Source organism: Denticeps clupeoides, chromosome 3 (assembly GCF_900700375.1).
Source record: "Denticeps clupeoides chromosome 3, fDenClu1.1, whole genome shotgun sequence".
NCBI lineage: Eukaryota > Metazoa > Chordata > Actinopteri > Clupeiformes > Denticipitidae > Denticeps > Denticeps clupeoides.
In genome coordinates this window covers 13,916,903-13,937,872 of record NC_041709.1, presented here as the reverse complement: position 1 = coordinate 13,937,872, position 20,970 = coordinate 13,916,903, and the positions used below count along the sequence as shown (strand labels likewise).

Genomic DNA, 20,970 nt, shown 5'->3' with positions numbered 1-20,970 from the left:
AACAAGCAGAGCACAGAGAAACAGTTGCAACAGCAGTCTACCTGAGAATCAACCAGCTCACTGCCATTTTCACCTCTCCTGAGAATAATATGGGGGGACAAAACCCATCTGAGTGTCCAAAACAAGGATTAGTGTGCTTGAAAACAACAACATGAAATATTAATTTGTCAGGGTTGTATACAAAGAGACTCATCTGTATGTAAATAATATTTGCTTAAAATGAATCTAAATTTATAATTTGTTTAGCATAGAAGCTATGAATCTTGTTTGCTTTTCAACATTAATGCATAATGTGTCTTGGTATATTTGGAGCAAAAGGTTGGATCAGGGCACTGATTTAGGGCCTTTTAAAATTGCCAAATATTTAAAATTCAAATATTTAATTACTTCTGTTTTTTGTAGACTAACCTGACCAAAGACAATAACAAATATAAAGAAAATAAATTGTACTGTCTAGTCAAAAAAAAAAAAAATTTAAATGTCCAAATACATCAGCACCAACAAATAAATAAAACATGTGTGTTTCATCCCTTTATTAAAATGTTCTCGTACAATGGTAAAATCAGACAAGTACAGGTACAAAACAAAAAACTTAAAACTTAATTAGATGACCAGTTCACTGTGTAGTCCATACCACGTATAATGCAATGAATCATTACGTACCTACAAACTCAAAATACAAGTCATGTGCGTTTAAGGTAGGGTTACTTCTTAAATTCTACTTTATTCATTCATCAAAATGCAACATTTACATGTAAAATGGTTTAAGGGAAGTCTAAGGGTGGGGTGGGGTGGGGTGGGGTGGGGCGGGTGAGTCGGCCCTGGAGACTGTGTGAACAGTGCCACGCCACCCACAATAATCATTCCCTGGTAAAGATTTTAATCAAAGCTACATCAAACAAACCCATGAGTATTGGGCAACATTAGAACATTAGTCTGGCCTTTTTTAGGGTACAAAGCATTATCAACTCCATGACATGCCCACACATTTTAAATCTAAATTTAAGAAGAATAATTTCTTCAGTAGACTCTTTTTGCTCTTTACCAGGGGTGACGATTATTGCGGAGGGCACCGTATCTGCAGGCAAGTATCAGGTTGGAATGTGAAACATAACTAATCAAGCACCTTCACCATATTTTACTGTGTGTGTTCACATGTCTCTTGACCTCATTGTGTCACATTCAAACTCTTCTAAGCAAACGACTTTGCGTGATTTTTTTTTTTTTTTTTACAGAAAGAGGAAACTGCATGATTTCAAAGGCACTTCCCAAACTCAGATTCAGTTTTGAGAAATAAATAAAAGCTTGATAAATAAAGCATCCACTGAGGAGTCAGGCATGTCTTGTTTAGGTAGTCTGAACACTGGATTATGCTGACAATCAAATTCAAATGAAGATAAAATTATAATAATAACCTGCAATGGACAAAAACTTGCTTTAACCATCAATTATTTACTGATGAGTTAAATATTTTTACCCTTGTTCCGGTCCCTCTACGCTCGACCCAGCAACACACACATTCTCACAGCCACGCAGACACACACACACACACACAAACACACACACTTGCACATTCACACACTCGCATGTGTAAGGCGACCACTACTTCTAGACATTGACTCCATGTTGCTGTTACAGAGTAACTACCCTCTGATGGTGAAAGTTAGGTGACAAGCAAGGCCACAGTATTACGCCTATGCATTGTGTTAAATCCCCAAAAAAAAAAAAAACAGAACAGAAAACAAATGACACAATCACCACATCTCTATGGCTCTCTCCGGGGCTGAACTCACACAGTGTCCCTCTGAATCATGACTCAGGTCTGAAAAGCTCAGTTACTTACATGGTATAGAAACAAAGGTTTTTCTCTACGCATTTATTATTATAATTAGCTCAGTTGTTGTTGGGTTTTTTTTTCCCATCATGCAAGACTACAGGCAAGGGCAACTAAGGTCAAAGCAGTGATGTGGCAAGGTGTGCAAGGAAAGCAACCCATAAAATAAACTAAAACAGAGTTAAAAACAATTACTTCCAATACTGGCCCTCAGTCCCACACAGAGTACTCTACTGCTGTACAGAATTACATATATACAAAAGACTGGGGGCGCTCTACACGTAGCGCCCCTTTTCAGGAGTCACACAAAAATGACATCGACCTGTCCGGAACGCAATAGCAGGGCCAGGAGCAGGCAGTACCATCACAAGGGGGGAAGGAAGGAGTGGGGAAGGGGGTCTTTATAGTACAGTAGTCGTCAACAAAGGGGAGCCCACCTTGCCACATAGGACAGAAGCACATAAGCTTGCAAGGTATTGATTATCAGCCAGTCAATTTACACTTTACAAAGAGATGCCCGGGAAAGCAACTTGTTTTACACGTGTTTAGTCTTTATATCATTTTTATTTTTGTGTACTTGTTTATTTGGGTGCCATATGATGGGGAAGATATAAAGCAAAGCAACTATAAGGTTCCTCAATATACATATCAGTTTGTTTCTTTTTACCATAGAATGAAAATGCAAGCTTTTGTGTTCCGTTTACATCTTATGTCTAATTCACTTTTTTTATTGTTATTATTTTTTGAATACATATTATATCATCATTCGGGTTTGTTCTGATAGTGTGGTTGCACTTCACCTTCTGAAGAACATTGGGTTGCGCAGGCAGGCGGCTAGTCACCTGCAACACCCGAGGGCTCCCGCTGAGGTCTCCAGGCTGCTGTCGGTGTCGGAAGCGAGGGTCTGGTCGGTGGACATGGAGGAGATGTCGTTGATGGAGGAGGACGGAGGGAGGCTCTCGCTACTGTTCACGGCTGCACCTGTGCTAAGGGAATCAACAAGCAGCGGGGGTTACAATGAAAAGGAACGTCCAGCAGGACGAGCACAGCGCTGGAATCAGGAATAGGTCAATAGGTTAGAACACACACACATACACACACACACACCACAGAACAACACACCAGCACCATACGGAGGCCAACACTGCTGCAAGAGGGAGGACATGATCGCAGAAGGACGTGGAGACTATGGCTAGAGTTCATGGGAGTTCTCCTTGGGGTGATGTGGAGGGCAGCTGAACACTGGATATATGGATTAGTCTGTTCCAGTCCGGTCTCATGTTTATCACTGTGTCTTACGTAGATTTGTGTCTTTTCTCACACATGTTATGTAACAGGTTCTGTTTCACAGTGGGTCTGTATCGCTCCTAAATCCTTGTTCTGTGTATTATATGCACTCTAGTATTTTAGGTCCATGTGCTTTTAAAAATCCAGTTCCATCCTGTAGCATATCTGCTATGGAATGGAATGAATGATGTACCATCCATTCCAAATGTTGTCTGAGAAATAAACACATGATCATCCCGTCATTGTTTTTTCAGTACTCTGTTGCTAGGTAAAACATATTAAAACTGTGTAAATTGGAACTCAAGTAGAATTTTGCTGTGTTATTTTTCATGTCTTATCATGTCTTTATGTCTTTATGCTAAAGATCCACATGTTTGCATTGTCCAACTTTCCAATGCCCTGTGAATTCCATTAAATCATTAACGAGTCACACACCGAATTAGTGGTGCTTTACTTCTAAATCATCAAGATTTATCCTCTGATTCTGATTGGGGAAAGATCTCAGACTCAAAATTGAACTCAGCACCTGCGAATAAGCAGAAGAAAGAATTGTCTGTTCATTTTGCCTCGTTATTTTCTGTTCATTTAAATAGACTGCACAAAATCACTTTGCACAAAAAATTTGTGCTTTTTACTTTACTGCTCTTTCTTTTTTAAAACATTGTCTTTCACTCATTTGCACACCCTACCTTCACCCTACCAGTTACACATATTTTATGTGTAATATTTGGTTATGTTTGCAATATTTGCATATTGGTCTTCATTGTATACTTGCAACATTTGCAATACTGTGGTCTGTAGCAGTCGCAAAAAAGCATTTCACTGCTTATCAAACCGTGTATGACTATGCATGTGACCAATCAAATTTGAATTTGAATTTGATTTATATTGCCATTTATTGCTCTGCTTCTTTGCTGTCTACCTTTACTTTTAGTTTGAGTCAACTTTTTGGACGACCTCTCAGGCAGCCTCACAAGAAGCTATTCAAGACTATGCAGGAAAAACAACATACTTATTTCATTACTTGAATAAAATATGCATTTTTTTTTAATCCACCAAACTTTCACTATGCTTAAAGAAGACACCTTCCTTCAAATAGAACGTTCTAATGTACTGACCACTAGATGGAGACAATTCTTTGTGAATTATGAAATAAATAATTAACAACACCAAACAATACAATCAGCTAGACAGTGAAGGACATCTTTTTTTGTCCTCTATCTGACATTCTTGCCATATCAGTATCGAAAAAAAAGAGTAAAAAATATGTCCTCAAAGTAAAAGTGAAAGTTCATCCATTTCAATTTAAATCCTCCATTTCAGAGGAACCGTTGTGAAGCCAGAACTCACTGCCACATTTATAATGTTCATTTGAATAGTGCCACAGAACATTAACTTTGGTAGCCAAAACTCAATGTAGGTCTAACATATTTTTACAGTAGAAATGACATGCCGCCTTGGCCTAAAGCATTAACCAAGCCTAAGAAAAAATACATGTTGTTTTTCTCTTTTGCTCTGTGGGAAAACATGTCCTGTAAGCAGAATAGAATAGCCCTGGAGCCATGAGACCAGGAGTACATTTGGACTGATGTGTTAAGGATGAAGAACTGGCCATAGCAATGCACACACAGTATAAAAATAATAATAATTATGGAGGAAATGTACGTATTGTGATGTATGAAATGTATTTTTGCTAAAATACACAAACATTGTAAGAATCCATATTTAAAATCTATTTTGTGTATTTCTCTCAACTATTATGTATATGAATGTGTATATGAATATCCCTTACATGACATTTAAATGTAACTCATCCAGTCAAGTTGTCTGTGTGTGTGAATGTGTGTGTGTGTGTGTGTGTGTGTGTGTGTGCATGTGTGTGTGTGTGTGTGTGTGTGTGTGTGTGTGTGTGTGAAATACAGCCTCTGCAGACTATAACTGCATTGAGTATGCTCGCCTCGGTGCAAGTACTGCCCATCTACTTAATTGCAGAGACAGAGAGAGAAAGAGAGGGGGTGGGGGTATACTGCAGATTCAATTAATTCCCAGCAGATGGCTGTGACTGAAGAAAACCACACATTCAGAGTTCAGAACGGGGCTGAAGACCCACCTACGCCTAAAGCGGCAAGATTCCGCACTGAGATCAATGGCAGAACCATGATCAGACTGATTCTGCTTCACTCTGGGCTGTCGAATTTTGGGAATCAAACATGAGAAAGGAGGCCAATTGTAACAGTGAACTGCCCTCTACTGACCACCATGAGAAATGCAGGCACCTCTGAGCAGTGGCCTTACAGTTCCCAATCATTTGCTACACATCCAACCAATCTTTTTTTTGTTTTATGTAGGTCAATAGCCACTAATGTGTTACATAGCTGTCATGCATCCATGCAACCTTACAGTAGCTACTCCTCTGCTTCACCAAGGCCCAGATTTTCTAAACAGGGCAAGTTAGTGCAAGCATGCACTGAAGAAAGCACTGAAAATAATGTGTAAAAACTCTGGTCCACACTTTTCTGTTCTTTGACCTTTGGTATAAAACAATGGGACAATTACAAGTATACTGACTACTGCAATTTTTCAGTGCGGAAGGGAAGTCCTGTGTGCATCATAGTAAATCCTGACTGTATCTGGGCCCAAATGTCTGCGGAATTCTGCAAAGTGCTTTAAGCATCATTATGATTCATCATTACCGTTCTGAGATGATGTCATTTTTGTAATTCAGATAAGGACTGTTTAAGGCTGCTTGGATGAATGCATCACATGAACTCCAACCATAACCATGAAATGCCCATAATTACAAACAGACAGTAGAACGGTACACCAAAAAATCTCATTCTTTAGTAAGAGCAATCAGCTGAAGGAACAGTTCTCCATTTTCAAAGTGTATGTGATTTGATTTTTAAAACATTTGATGTCTGCTGCCGCTCTTTTTTGATATATTTTGATATATTTAGTAATCCCTCCACGATGGATTATTCCTCTTTGTATTTTTATATTCAGCTGCTGCACTGAAGCAGACAGACCTAAGGCCAATGCACATTTCAGGAAGAAAATTCAAAACAACTACATAAATAAAAAGGTTGTAGGGCATCTGCAGACCAATGTGATCAACATTCAAATGTGCTGTTGAGGAAATGGTGAATTTTGAGTACTCACCACAAATAAATGACAATCCAATTTGGAAAAAAAGGGTGGTTAAATGCTAAAAATGGTTGAACTGTTCCTTTAAGACATATACAAAACTATTTATACATTAGCTTTTAGAAAACAGTGACAGAGCAGTTATCGAGAAATATTATTGCATATTTTCAAACATTAGTTTTCACAAACACAACATATTTTTTATTCATTATGACTGACGCATTCATCAGCAAAAAAGCAAATGCAACTTTAACCTGTTGTCTCACAAGACAGGATGGGAGACACAGACGAATGGGTTACGCACAATGGTTGTCTCGGGTACACGTTTAAAAAACCCAATTATTTTGTAAATTGACTTACAGAGGGATTAGGCTATGCACTGAGAGTACCTGAAGGAGAGGGCTGTCCCTTCACCACTCCATTCTTCATTCTCTCCTCAAAGTTCATCACTTCTTTGTAGATTAATTCTGAAAGTAAATCAGAAAAGGATTAACAAACCAGGAAAAAACTTTTAAATGTCACTGAGTGGATTCAATTCTTCTCATATATTTTTTACCATATTATATTCTTTTTATTATTTACCTTTCCATTCATCAATGGAGTGTTCTCTCTCATCCAGTTGCTTATCATAAATCTGGGGAGGAGGCTGAAGATGAAATGTGTATATGTTCACATTGCAGAACAATAAACGCAATTAATAACACAAACAAAGAACCTGTATAATATATCATTTAACACAATAGTTCAGAAAGTGGAGGGTGCATGGAGCTTCTGCAGGGTGGTGCAGAAATGTGTTGAATTCAATCAACATGATGCAAGTTAATGTGAAATCTTTCACTTAATTATTCTGTTTTCTTTATTTAGAAGCATGAATTAAATGTTTAAAATAAACAGAAATGCATGCTTATTTTGTTTTTTTACTCTCTTAGCTGATGCAAAAAAAATGGAATTTAGTCAGACATTTTTATAGTATTTACAGTAATTTAGTCAGAAACTACAATGTGATGTCAGTTGTATTATGATGAACCGCTTTATTACAAGGCAAGCAGTCACAGTAATGTTTACCCTGATTCTCTGCTGTGCATGGCTCATTTCTATGCCAATGGTTCATCTATATCTAGTCATAACTATCATGATTACACTAGTAATACATACAGAATTAGTAAATTTGGTGTTCAATTTTATTCCATTATCCAAGATGCCACATGTTATTAAGGAACCCTTTGCACATGCAACCGTTAGCTCAACAGTCCCTTCAGTGGCAACAGCTATTATCAATAAAATTGCTTAATTAGTCAGAGTGCACAGTCTGCCCTTTATCATCATATCATGTACGTTATGTTTGCGCATTTCTTTTCTTCATGCATCAATCCCAGACATTGAACATGCTGTATATGAATGTGCCTTTAGCTCCATAGACTACAGTTTGGAACTTCCTGTTTAGTTTTTTTGTATCTGTACTTGTAGTATACTCTTTATCTCAGTTTCGTGTCCTGATTGACTGGCCTGTATGAACTACATGAATTTACTGTTATTCCGGGTTCTGCTCCCTTTTGCGTTTGAAGTTATTTAACATTAATACGATTTCCCCTAGCCTGTCTATGGTCCTGCAGTGGCTACAAATGGTGATATGTATAAAGAGTGCTTTGACCATTCAAAGAGTTGCAGAGCAGGCGGCTGGATCTGGTATTTGTCCCCTTATGGCCAAACATCGTGATTACTGAATGGTGTTGATAATGTCATTTCTATAGGTCGCTCTCCTCCTCATCCTGCCTCTCTCCTCCTTATTGCCATTTAAAGCTACAGACATGGGCAAATCTCATTGTGGGACTGCATAAAAGTGTCTGTAATTCTGCACCACAGCTGAATTTTGGAGAGAGACTTCAGATACAGTATTAGGGGACTGAGACCTATATAAAAGCAAAAACATTTCATGTAAGGGAACCTTTAATATTGTATTGTATTAATATATTTATTTTTAACCCTTGCATCCTGCAGTGTGACATCTGCTTAGAGTTCTCTGCTAAGACACTAGCCGGAGCAGTCCACAGCACAGCCGCTGGATACTCACCGCCTCCACCTCAGATGGGTCGTACCACACATTGATGTAGGGGTGCTGTAAGGCCTCATCCACTGATATCCGTTTGGCTGGATCAATAATCAGCATCTTGGACAGCAGGTCTCGAGCCTGACTGGCTGCAGCGAGAAAACACAGCAGGGTTACAGTCTGGAAGAACCCCAGATAAAAAAATCTCATCTCGTTATCAATCCCAAAGCTGGATTGATGATGATGTATGATTCTGGAGTCAATGGTTTACTGTGTTTGATGTGTATACTCGATAAACAGATTTAATAATATTTTTTCATTAAAAATATGAAACTAAAAATGTGAAAGAAAGTACCACAAGGCTTTCCTTTCCTGTCTCCTTGTCTCATTTTTCCCATTAGCTCGTGCCTCCTCGCATCCTGCTCACTCTTGCATCCCACCATTTTATATACAGTCCATTAATAAATCTCATTTTACTCGTCACCTCATGCTAAGAGGCCAGGGTAGCCCCACCAGTCAGCCTGTCCCTGTCAGCTCCAAAATGGCATCTCCTGTGACTCACTCACAGCCAGTCTCAGCTCTGCCAGCCACCTCCGGAAGCTCGGCTCATCAAGATGGCTCCTGTACTGCACCACTCAGCACTGCTCTGACTTCTAACCATAACCAGTGGCAACCTCTGGAGCCACTGCATCCAGGTTGTGTGACAAGGTCTAAGGCCCGACGTGAAACATAAAAAGGGGGGCTTCGGCAGATTTAATTATCTGAATGCGAAGTGCAATAAATAAGAGGTTGGGAGTGGACTGAAGGGTTAACGCCTGGTTGTTATTCTGTCACGGCGTCGGTTTAACCTGGATATCAAAAGACGAGAGTGGTGAACTCAATTGTGGAATAGTACGGCTTTACTATACAAATGCATGAAACTGATACAACAGAACATTTATACATTTTTGCATTCGAGACGCCGCACAGTAGGGAAATGGCAAATGTCTTAGCTGGGTTTGTGTGGCAAGAAAACAGTCTGACAGTGGAGACGAGTTGACCAGCTGGGTTTAGAGGTGAGTCGAGTAAGATTCTCAGGTAGGAGATAATGGAACTCAATGACTGAGCATCAGCTGGTAGTAACTTCTGAATATTTATGAATGGAACCACCTGTTTCCATGTTCCCATGACTGTCATTTGACTGGTTAAGTGACAGATTCTTGCAATTCCCTATTAATAATTTATAGAAGTACAAATTGTAGTAATAGCATAGTATTTGTCATAGTAATTATATTAACAATAATAATCCCTTTAATAGCATTTGTAATATTTGTAATATAATTTTTTGTATATTTACACTTAAGATAATATTTTTAGTTAGTTTTTTCCATTGTGGATAGTTTGATTTTGCAGCAACTGAATCTTTCAGTGAACAGCTATGATTGTCCAATCGTTCTTTAAATACAGTCTCACACACGTGTAACCACGCTTACCTTTGAGTTTGTTGTGCTCGGAGTCTGCAGGGAAGAGGCAGTCGGGGAAAAGCTTGGGGAAAGTGAGGCCGGCGTATTTGGGCCGGTTCTCGACATAGTTGCGCACAGTCGGCTGTAGCTTCTTCATGAACTCGGGTGATGGTGTCCCCAGCTGCTCAATCACCTTGTTCCACTGGTCAATGTCTGAAGAGAAGGCAGCTGAGGAAAACACTATGGCAACCACACAACTACAACCAACTATAAAACTACTATGAAACTGTCTCCGGTACTGTCTCAGGTACTCCAGGATTTCATGTCTCGATTGTTGGGGCAGTGGTTGGCCTAGCAGGTAAGGAAGCGAACGTAATTGGAAGGCTGCCGGTTCAAATCCCAAACTGCCACGGAAACACTTAGGTGCCACTGAGTAAAGCACCGTCCCCACACACTGTGCCTGTCACTGCCCACTGCTCACCGAGGGTTGAGGCTAAATGGTGATGGTTAAATGCAGAGGATTTCGTTGAGTGTACTGGATGCTGTGCTGCAGTGTTTCATGATGACAATCGATTCACTTTCACAATATATTGTCTTTTATGCCTTGTAATGTGTTTATTTTGTATTAAATCCCCATTTATGCTGAGTCGTGCGAATGTGTCCTTCCCTGCACTGCCCCATTCCTGACAGAAGGATTTCCAGATCTAGAACAAATATGATCGACAGATTTAATCTGCTGTTTTAGCTAAATTATTGTGTATTTCAGGTCTACGTGAGTAGGCATTCAACCACATGACGCTGATGACGACCACCAGTTCAGATTTGGCTGCATTTCATTTAGAGCACCATTGTCCCCTGTTGCCAAAATCCACAAGCAACGCTGTCCTGTCACTGAGCGACCTGCGCCATTTGTATTCATGAGGTCGAGCCCAGCGGAGCTGCAAGGCTCTGGCAATCTTTCATCACAGAAAAAAAGTCTACTGAAATGTGTTTTGACTGAAGCCGCTTATTAAAATATCCAGATCCTTCAAGTCAACTCGGAAATTTCAGAAGGAATATCTGTGTGTGTTTGTTGTCTGTTCACTCAGCATTTTACTTATTCATGTTCTAGAAACATCTGAAGAATGGCAAACACTCTGGTGACAACATAGTGGCCGAGACTAAATTTAAACAGCCAGCCTCAGCAGCACACACAAGCTCCATATTTACACCTGACGCGTTTCAAGATGCCTCCGGGTGGCTGCATCCTCCCATTAAATGACTGCACAATGACTACACAGGGGTCGCGGAGCAAGGTCAAGTAAACAATCGCCACCATTCTGCGAACACACAAATCTAAGTGCACATAATTCATGTTTACATCACACATCAAGTGAAAGAGAAGCTCCGTTTGCACACTGCACTTGGACCAGGGCCTTCCGTCAGCTCACAATCAGCTAAAAATGAATAAAGTCGCCGCAGAACTCTTTACAGGGGTCCTGGGTGTCCAAAATGACCCATTTACTGTTCTCATTAGCAAAGAGCTGACCCAGGCCAGCTCCTGGTTGGTTGAAAACAGGTGACATTCAGACGACCATTTAAATCCTGGCTTCACTTTCATTGCCATTTGAGCATCTCAGACAATCTATGCTATGGAGAGAAAAAAGATCTTGATATCAACCATCTATTTCTTGCAATTACTGGCCCTCACCGTATCTCTGAATGAGATAAGTAAAGTGCCTTGAGTCTCCTGTGTTGGCCACAACAGTGACAGTAAAGTGCAACAGTCTAATAAAATGACAGGCCATGCTTGAGCTGTGAGTCAATAGAAATCCCTGAGATGCCGGGAGATGAGAGATGCCTAGCAACAAAGCCAGAGAATGCACACGAGGTGGGGGGTGGAGATGATGTTGCCCGGTTACCCTTGGGGGCATCACGTGACACTTTTTTTTCTTTTCTCCCTCCCAGACCCGATGCATTCACACAGCGGGGTGCCAATTCAAATGGGCATCAGGACGTTCTGAGACTCATTACCTCAGCCTCATGGAATGCCATGGTTCTTTGTACTGCCATCTATCTGCCATCCATGCCTGTGGGGTTGATCTTATTCCTGAGGCCCACCCTGTCTCATGGGACCGGAAATTCACCCAAGTTGCAGATAAGAAGACAGATGATACATGTTGTCTCAAAGAATTCGCTGAGCGAATTTGCTTTTCTTTTGCTCATATTAATGAGCATCTCGTGAAGCTGAAGATGGTGCCACATGCAAAGCAGTCGTGATGGTAAAGAGAAGTGATATCTGCTGATACATGCTGAAAAAAAATTTATATTCTTCAAAAATAATACTATTCAATATATATTTACACTCTCCTGAGTATTAGGGTTTCTGTCATAGTGTGCACTTCCGGGTGGTGGGTTCCTTTACACATCACCTCCATAGTATCCCTGTGGCACGGATAGCAATCCTGACTGTGTAATGTGTCCGGTGCGGCCTGTTATGTGTCATCCTCTCCCCTACTTAATCCCGTGTGAGCCGGAATTCTACAGAGCAGTTCTCCAACGTGAATACCGGAGGAGTCCCCACGTCCCATGTGTGGCCTGAGTCTGGTTTTTGCTGTCTATAAAACATTTGTCTTTGTTGCAATACAGATCAATCTTAATCAAGGCCAGTCCAGTGTCTTGCTGTGCTCCAGCGAGCTGTGACGCTCTCATCAAGGAGTAGAACTTGGGAGCTAAACAAAGCAGGCCACGGTGTCACACAGCACAGAGACGTTCCTTACAGCGGAACAGGGTGAGGAACAGAGCAAGGCAGGGTGGATTTGATTTTGTTCTCCCCAAAATAAACTATATACATTCTCGTTCTCTGGACTTCTCGGAGTCTGTCGTTCTTCTCCCTCCTCCTTCGGTTGTGACAATCATTCGACCTCTTATTGTTTTAAATATTGTGAACAATTTCTTGCATCAAGTCACTCTGTTTCCGCAGATGTGGACAAGCCTTAATAATGAGGTAGAGCCACAGATCAATTTAATGGAAATCTGCTTGTCAAAAGGTTTCTGATACTATGTTACAAAGCATTTGATTGAACAGTTGACATAAGCACAATATTTCTTCTGTAACAAGCATTTCTTCCTTAAATAGACTATAATTGACCTGTCACTTTAAATAAAATGTCATGTATTTGAATGTTTTTCTGCAGCAGAATGTCATGAATGAGGAGATTGCGCCAGTGGCCATGGTGGAAGGATACGGTCGGTCCCTGGAAACAGTACACTTCCTCTTATCACCTCCCCAAAGATGCAGCCCACTGACCACATGTCCACTGCAGACACAGCCATGTAGTGTCAATACAGATATCACACACACACACACACACGTGTCACAAAAACTCATAATCTGTATCACTCTCGCCAACCTTCTACGAACCACGCATCTCTCCACTGACCACCTAACATCTGATTCTTAGCCCATTTAACATACCTGTCAGCTGTTCTCCTTTATTCATTTTCATGTTTAAAACCTGAACAGACCTTGGTGAGCTTCAAAAAAGTATTATCTTTTCTGAAAGTTGCTTATTCTGTTTCCTGGCAACCTTTAAGAGGGCAGGATGGAGTTGAGCACAGGACACAATTTCTATAAAGCATATTTTTCTAATGGAAGTTTAATCTGGCACACAGAGAGCTAGATTATTAAGATAAATATTTCAGGTTAATGGTTTTAAAATAACAAAAACATGGTCATTTAAATAGATGGCAAATTCTCTTTTAAAAGCCCACAATTAGCCGTGTTAGTCCAGCAAATCAATAAAGTAAGTGCTAAGGTGCACAAAATGAACAGTTAGAGCACAGCAGGCAAATTACTAGAAAATGTCTTTCTGCCCAATAAATCGTCCCACTGTTCTCATTAGAAAAATTCCGACGTATGCTCTCAGTCCATGAGAAAATCCCCAGAGAAAACCATTGCAGGTGCACCCGTAAAAGTAATGAATGACTATTCAAATACTTATATTCAGAGACTCCCCCTACCCCATACATAACGAAGCAGTTTATTACACAACAACCACAGGAACATTTTTACATTACACGCACACACCCGAAGCATAAACGCTAATTAACAGCTCAAGAACAGAGCAGGGGAGGGGGCGTTTCTACCCACAATACCGTGGGCCGTGGTTCATGACCTTGCAGTGTGTGAATGCACGCCAGGAAGCGGTCCCAAAATGATCCAATTAAAACAAAGTCATAAATATTCATTAAGCAAGATGCCCGGCACCAAATGTCTATGTCCAACTGTGCTGGAATTTACACAGATAGTGATGTTCGCTGCTTTGTATGTAGATTTGCTGACAGCAACTTGTGTAATAAAGCAGCACCTATATGCAGCTAAATTCTTGAATGGTCCATTAATATGGTCACAATAATATGGTCAGTGCAGCTCACAGCACTTAGATCACTTTGGACTCATTGTGTTTTTAATGGTCCATGTAGAGGCAGAAATGCTCAATGCACTTATAGCTATGAAACTTCTACTGATCAATAAGAGGTGCAACATTTTGGATATAATGCTTGAATGTTGCAGGAGTAGCAGTATGTTTTTCAGCATGAATTCGGACATGAATATTTTCTTCTCAATGTCAGTGTCAAAAAGGCTGAAGTCCGAATACGTTCGTTCAGCTCTGTCCAGTGTAGTGCACAACACTGCAAACGAATGTGATGTGGATTATACATGGTAGCGTGGGGTTGGAATCTTTCCACTTTTGCTCTTTCAGCTTTGAGCTGCTAAGTGACCTGATGTTTAAGCTGTTTTATCTGTCTTATTCATCTTTATTTTATCTATGTCTTACTAGTTCACGCAGAATCATCACTGCAATAGTCACTGTTAGCTGACCAGGTTTTCGTTTCAGATGAAAATGCTAAGCCTTTTGGAACTTTTGAATCTGTGGAAAACCCACTGTGCCAACACCTACACCAATAGCATCTGGCATTCACTTCAGGTATATTAGCTGAACAATGTCTACCCCATTATGGATGCTTACACGTTTTGCTTCAGAACTATTCAGAATTCAGAACTAGCCTATGTTTTAATCCTACTGCTTTCTTCACACTGCCAAATTAGATGCTGTAAAGTGCTCAGGAGGTGTTTATCTTTAGGACAGCCTGGCAGATGAAACGATAACCAGTTAAATATTTATAGAGCAGCCCAAAAAATCCTCAGATTAAAAACAAATTATCCTCCTTTGATCACCAGCTCATGCCCACGGCACAAATAATTTGTTTCGGGATCTAACGATGTTGCAATGGTTGCTGCTGGGTATCCCAATATCCCTCTGGAATGTATGTCTTTACTATGTTCACAGTTCCATGAGTCCTAACATATTCTGTTATGAAGCTTCAGCCATCACAAAAAAGCCACCATGAACCGAGCAATGGTCAACTACAGGGTCCCAAAACTGACTTTACAAGTGTAATTTTGTGTAATTTAGTGTTATTATTCCAATCAATGGCACAATGTGAAATGGTATTGGAAATTGATTTTTTTTTTTCCTAAACTCGAGTATGCATGTTCATTCATTATTTATGTGTTGAATGGCAAGAATCAACATCAAAAGTTTTAGCTTCACTTTATAGCTTAATTCATCTAAACAACTTCATAGTAAAATCAAGGATACAGTCCCGACCAGGAAAGAGGATTTTGTGGCGCACCATTTCTCCCATAATGCATCCCACTGACCATATATCCACTGCATGTAGCAGAAAAAGAGCAGACAGAAGGAAAGAAGGGGTTAGTGTTAGTTAAAACAGGCATTAATGACAGGGAAAAGGAGACTCATTAGAGAAAGCAGTGGTTATTCAGACATAGAGAAATAATTAGTTGCAAATGATATGGTTAACACAAACAAATTACGATTTGCCAGACCAAAGGCAGAGCGGTGGAAAGCCTCAAGGGCATGTGGCTGATGGCAGAAAATCTATAGCCCACCGCTACTGCCCTGAACCCCGTCTCCTCCCCCAACCCTTCTCTGAATAAAGTATCGATGAGAGGTCAGAATCCAGAGACTCCAGAGGAGTAAAGCAGCAACTGGGAACCTGATTTGTCTAACTCCACAATTTATAATTCACTTCAGCTGGGTTGACAATGTAGCAAATAATCACGTTCCTGGCACAACACGCACAGAAAGTGAAATCTATCCTTACCGTTTTCCTTGTAACCCATGCCCAGAATAACCTCTGGTGCTCTGTAGTAGCGTGTCACCACATAGGGTGTCATCATAAAGCTTGTGCCAGCAGTTCTTGCCAGACCAAAGTCCAGGATTTTAAGCGTGCAGTCAGATTTCACCACTATATTGCTAGGTTTCAGATCCTGTGAGGATAAAGAAGAAATAAGAACATCGCAAAAAGCGATCAGTGGTAGAACAGATAAATCGTTGGGGATAATGGGTCTCTCTAATGGGTGGCCCGACACTAGATCCTACTACAATGCTTCATGCCTGATTTACTTGAGAAGAGCGACACATTACCCTATGGATGATGCCAGCTGAGTGCAGGTGTTTGATCCCACACAGCATCTGGTAGAGTAGGTAGGACATTCTCTCATGGTCTAGCTCCATCTGAATCACCTGGCAGAGGTTGGCATCCATGAGCTCCATAACCAAGTAGCTGCGGAAAAAATGACAGCAAAAACTTGAGATCAAAAGTCAGGGGGATAAGAAAAATAAGAGATAAGAAAAAGACTCACTGCAGTCAAGCTGTTGATTTACAAGTGCTGCACAATGCACAACAGTTAAAGTCTAAATTGGCCCTATTGAGTTATCAGCAGGAATCAGTCGTTTGCAAAATCCCATGACAACACTGCAATGCCTTTCACAAAAGGCTTCAAACTTTTTTTCGTTTGGCTACTCTGCGAGTGATGACTGCACATTACTATGCCACCAAGTAATTCGCCTCTCCACTTAAAACATAAACTTTGATTCGCGGTGAAATAGCACTGGTAGCATCCTGCCACATAGCATTTACAGATGCAGCAAACTCATCATTCTGTAATGATGTCTGAACCCTCGGTTGTCTAATATCTTCAGTCTGAGTACGCATAAAAGCCACCATGCCATGATGGGTCCATGATCTGACTGTAAATGGCAAGTTTTGCATGTGGTTTGCAGATTTGCGTAAGAATCGGTTCAATGTGTACAGTTTGTTTCAGATGTGCCTTTTGTGAGGAAATCTCCGGTTCCCTTTCCCTCGTCAGAGTCTCAAAAAAGTATTGGAACCCTGACTTATTCCCCTTTCCCCATCCCTCTGTTCCTGTAATTCATAAATCTGAACACCTCATCTATAACCAGGTATATGCAATCACTCCAGGTTCATATTATCAACACTTCAGTGGAGTCCAGTCCTGCTGTTTTCGGGTTCAGCCCTTAATATGGGTCCACAGGAACTGTGCCTTGCTCTACTGTACTGACTGCATTGATTTTTTTTCCAGACTTGCTGAGCACAGTGTGTGAAGAGAAGTACTGTGCTAATGCACTCTGGGATTTCATGGCCTGTGGGCAAGTGCACATTTCTCTGTGGCATTTTAGATTAGCCCAAAACCAGCCTTGAATTACCATCACCATGGGCATGAAGATAAGCAGTTTCAAAAGTGCTTTGCATTAATATATAGAAAGTGACAAGAAAGAAGCACGATCTTTAATGATGTATTAACAGGAATGGGTGTAAATCGTCCAGAATGAGGAAATATGGGAGAGCTGACATTCATTGGGCTCCAGTCATTTCATTTTTTTACTCTTCTTCAAAATGGGTCTTTCTTGTTTTATCTATTGATGTAAATCCTAATGAAACTTTTGACCTTACATAAGGGAACACGTCCTACCCATACTGAGCTCCACTTTGTCAGTTTGAAAATAGTGCCCTTTTTTTAGGTTTAGGTTTTTAAGTTTAATTGTGTTTATAATGATTTTAAGAAATACTTACACATCCTGGAACTCCTCTAAAGATTTCTGTGGTGTGAAAACATTTAATAAGCTGATAATCTGAAAAACAAGAGGATGGAAAATTACATAAATCTAAAAATTTATATACACAACCAGTCCAAAATTTGCACACACCTACTCATTTATGGTCTTGCATTAACATTATAGAACAAAACTGAAATCACAGGACTATGATGTTTTGGTGTGATGGCAACAGTTGACACCACTGGCTTCTCTTGACCACCTGAAGTTGGACAACAGGGATGTTGGATTTTTCTAACAGTCCTGAAGGTTTATGCTGAGCAGTTTCTTATTATTCACCCATGTTAATGAGCATCTCATGAAGCAGCTTTTGATGACGATAATGAACAAAGCAGCCATGTAGGTAAAAAGAAGCGACTCTGAAATAACAGGTTCATCAAACATACTTCTCTTTCTCCTCCTACAAAAATACTAAATATGCTTCTTGCATCGTATTCTTCAAAATGGCACCACCTTAGTCTCCAAAACCACCACAGAGTAGGTGTGTCCAAACTGTTGACTGGTAGTGTACAATGACTAACAGAGACTAACATACGATCCTCGATAGAATTAACCACTTTCTTCCTGTTCAGTAAGTATACTGGTTAGTATGCACATACACCCTGGAAACTATGGCAAGCACTCCACCCCTGTCCTCCAAACTACCAACACAGGGAGTGATGGAGAGAATTAGGAGTATGTGTGTAGGGGGTTGACAATGACCCTGATTCAAGGACACTGCTGTCTGAGAAGGCAATGGAGAGAGACAGATTGATAAAGAGAGAAAGATGGAGAGACATTACAACACTGAGTGATTCCACATAGCAAAGGAAAAAAATAAGAGCACAGAGGAACTGCAGCGGAGGGAAAAAAGGAGCCCTGAAATCCCTGAGCTCTCATGCACTATCCCCCTCTGTTTTTTTTTTCCTTTGTCATCCTTTCTTTTTTCTCCCTCTCCCCTTTTCTCTCAACACACTTCCCCAGGCCAAGCTTGTCGGATGCACAAAACTGATTGTCTTCATGGCGGCTTTAAATAGGCACCCACAAGCCGTCTGCTTCAGATCAAAGACTAATGCAAGTTGAAGTGAATAAGTGAATAATGTGTAAGAGATCTTTCAATATTTCAAGCTAGAGGAAGCTACGAAATGTAAATCAGGAAACGAGACATGATGTTCCACATACAGGCACATGCCAGAGAATACAAATAGGTGTCTTTAGCCACAGGCCACTGCGGCGGGGAGCCACTTACGTTTTTGTGATTGACGCATTTCATAAGCACCAGCTCCCTGTATGCTCGTTTAGCGTGGGTCTGGTTCTGAAACGGTCTGCTGAGCTTCTTAATGGCCACATTCCTGTCAAGGACAGCATCGTATCCGGCGCTGCAGAGGGGAGGGAACACACACAAACACACTGAGCCAAATGGATGCAGGGGCTGCAAGGATGCATTCGCTGCAGGAATACATTAACCTCACATGAAATCTGCTTATTGTCTGATTATTCTGAGAATTTAAAGGAGGCCCCAATGACACATTCCAGAATTTAGATGGAATGATTATGATTAGAAGCAGAACAGCAAAAGATCACATTCATCCATTAGATTGCTTGCACCGTAAGAAATTGAAAAACAGTGGAGAACTCTTAATATCTGATCATTGACGTGTATAGTACAGTATTGTGCTGAAAAATGTGCGCTGCTCTGGTCATAGACAGGAATTCTGAAATGACGCTTTGCAGATTTATTGTGTGCTGTTCCCACCAACAGCCTGAAGACTGGCGAACAACGAAAACGATGCAGTGCTCCTGCGTTTAGCCTACTTCCATCACCTCCCCCAGCTCACCGCTCCTCCCCGGCAGAACACCTCTGATCATTAACTATTTATCAGCCGTGGCAGCCCAAACCACTCAGAGGATTCCATCATGCTTCCTGTGTGTAGGTACGGCACAGAAAGAGAGTGATGGGTGAGCCTAATTGTATATGAATTATATGAATTATTTGATTATTAAAAATTGTCAAGTGCATTAAACACATGGTGAGACGGCATGCTGCAGCTGGAGCCAAGCGGGCCTCCCTCAAGGAACAAAAAATGCAGAACAGGGTGCAAATAAAAACCACATTACCATTTAATCGCACCCTCGCCTTTTAATCAGTAGCCTAGTAAACTCATTAGAGAGAACAAATGGGGCTGGTGTAGCGACAACAATGAACCCTCAACACACAGGGAGAGGAGACAGCCTCAGCTGCGTTGCAACCCCACCTCTCAAATGGCATCATGGGATATTTAAACGCAGCCCTTCCAAGAACGGCCACTGGGGAGCCTGGGAACTCATGCAGATACAAGCAAGTGCACCTGCTCCTGGTTTCTGTCAGCTGTCGTGTGTTAGACACTAGTGCCTTTCCTTCTTTAGTAGCTGTGTGACAAAGGCTGGGATATTTTTGCAACTTAATTGTTGCAAACACCCGAGGGTGTCCCCCCTCCCCCTATCTCTGTACTCACGTCACCTCCCTAAAACTCCATCTACAGTGTAGACACAAATACTAATTTTTTTGTTGTTCAGTTTTTTCTGTGGTGTACTGAAGTATAATGACAAGTATTTTATACATTTCAAAGGTTTTTATAGACAATTACTTGAAGTATATGCTGTTAATTGACTTTCCATTCCTTTGTTGGAATGGTTTGTTGGAATGCCCCGATCCCACAGGTCATCTTTAAGAGACGATCCTGGGGCTTGCTGGACTTTTTTGGGTACCCTGAAGCCTTCTTCACAACACTTGAACATCTCTCCTTTTTGTTGAGGTGCAATCTTAGTAGCAGCAATATCTTTGCCTGTGAAGCTCTTGTTATGCAACGCAATGATGACTGCTCGAGTTTGCTTTCAGGCAACCATGATTAACAGAGGAAATACAACGATTTCAAGCATCACCCTCCTTTTAAAGCATCCAGTCTGCTATTCTAACTCAGTCAGCAGGAATGAATGATCTCCAGCCTTATGCTCCTCAAAGCTCACTTGTGTTAATGAGAGGAGATCTGAAATGATCTCAGCAGGTCATTTTGTGGCAGGGCTGAAATGCAATAGAAATGTTTTTTTGGGATTAAGTTCATTTTCAAGAGGGACTTTGCAATTCATCTGATCACTCTTCATAACATTCTAGAGTATATGCAGTATCACCAAATTGCTGGGAGATTAATGGATTTTACAATATGAATTATTTGACAGTAAAAAAAATCTCAATTATGTATCTACTTAATCAAG

At 40.7% G+C, this 20,970-nt stretch overlaps 1 protein-coding gene across 6 annotated transcripts in view; it reads right to left on the bottom strand.

The window, feature by feature from the left end:
- Window positions 1–518: 518 nt before the first annotated feature.
- mapk10 (mitogen-activated protein kinase 10) overlaps window positions 519–20,970 on the bottom strand; it is a 46,586-nt gene continuing 26,134 nt past the window's right edge. For 3 of the 6 annotated variants that reach the window (XM_028971126.1, XM_028971127.1, XM_028971129.1), the window contains exons 4-13: window positions 18,968–19,097; window positions 17,699–17,757; window positions 16,249–16,387; window positions 15,926–16,091; window positions 15,400–15,471; window positions 9,785–9,967; window positions 8,337–8,461; window positions 6,848–6,911; window positions 6,655–6,732; window positions 519–2,815 (exon numbers count right to left, since the gene is read on the bottom strand). In XM_028971126.1, the coding sequence (XP_028826959.1) occupies window positions 2,673–2,815; window positions 6,655–6,732; window positions 6,848–6,911; window positions 8,337–8,461; window positions 9,785–9,967; window positions 15,400–15,471; window positions 15,926–16,091; window positions 16,249–16,387; window positions 17,699–17,757; window positions 18,968–19,097 (1,159 nt within the window). In that variant the 3' untranslated portion in view covers window positions 519–2,672. Of the gene's footprint in view, window positions 2,821–6,625; window positions 6,733–6,847; window positions 6,912–8,336; window positions 8,462–9,784; window positions 9,968–15,399; window positions 15,472–15,925; window positions 16,092–16,248; window positions 16,388–17,698; window positions 17,758–18,967; window positions 19,098–20,970 lie in introns of all 6 variants that reach the window. The other 3 variants (XM_028971130.1, XM_028971131.1, XM_028971132.1) reach the window with 3 other exon arrangements.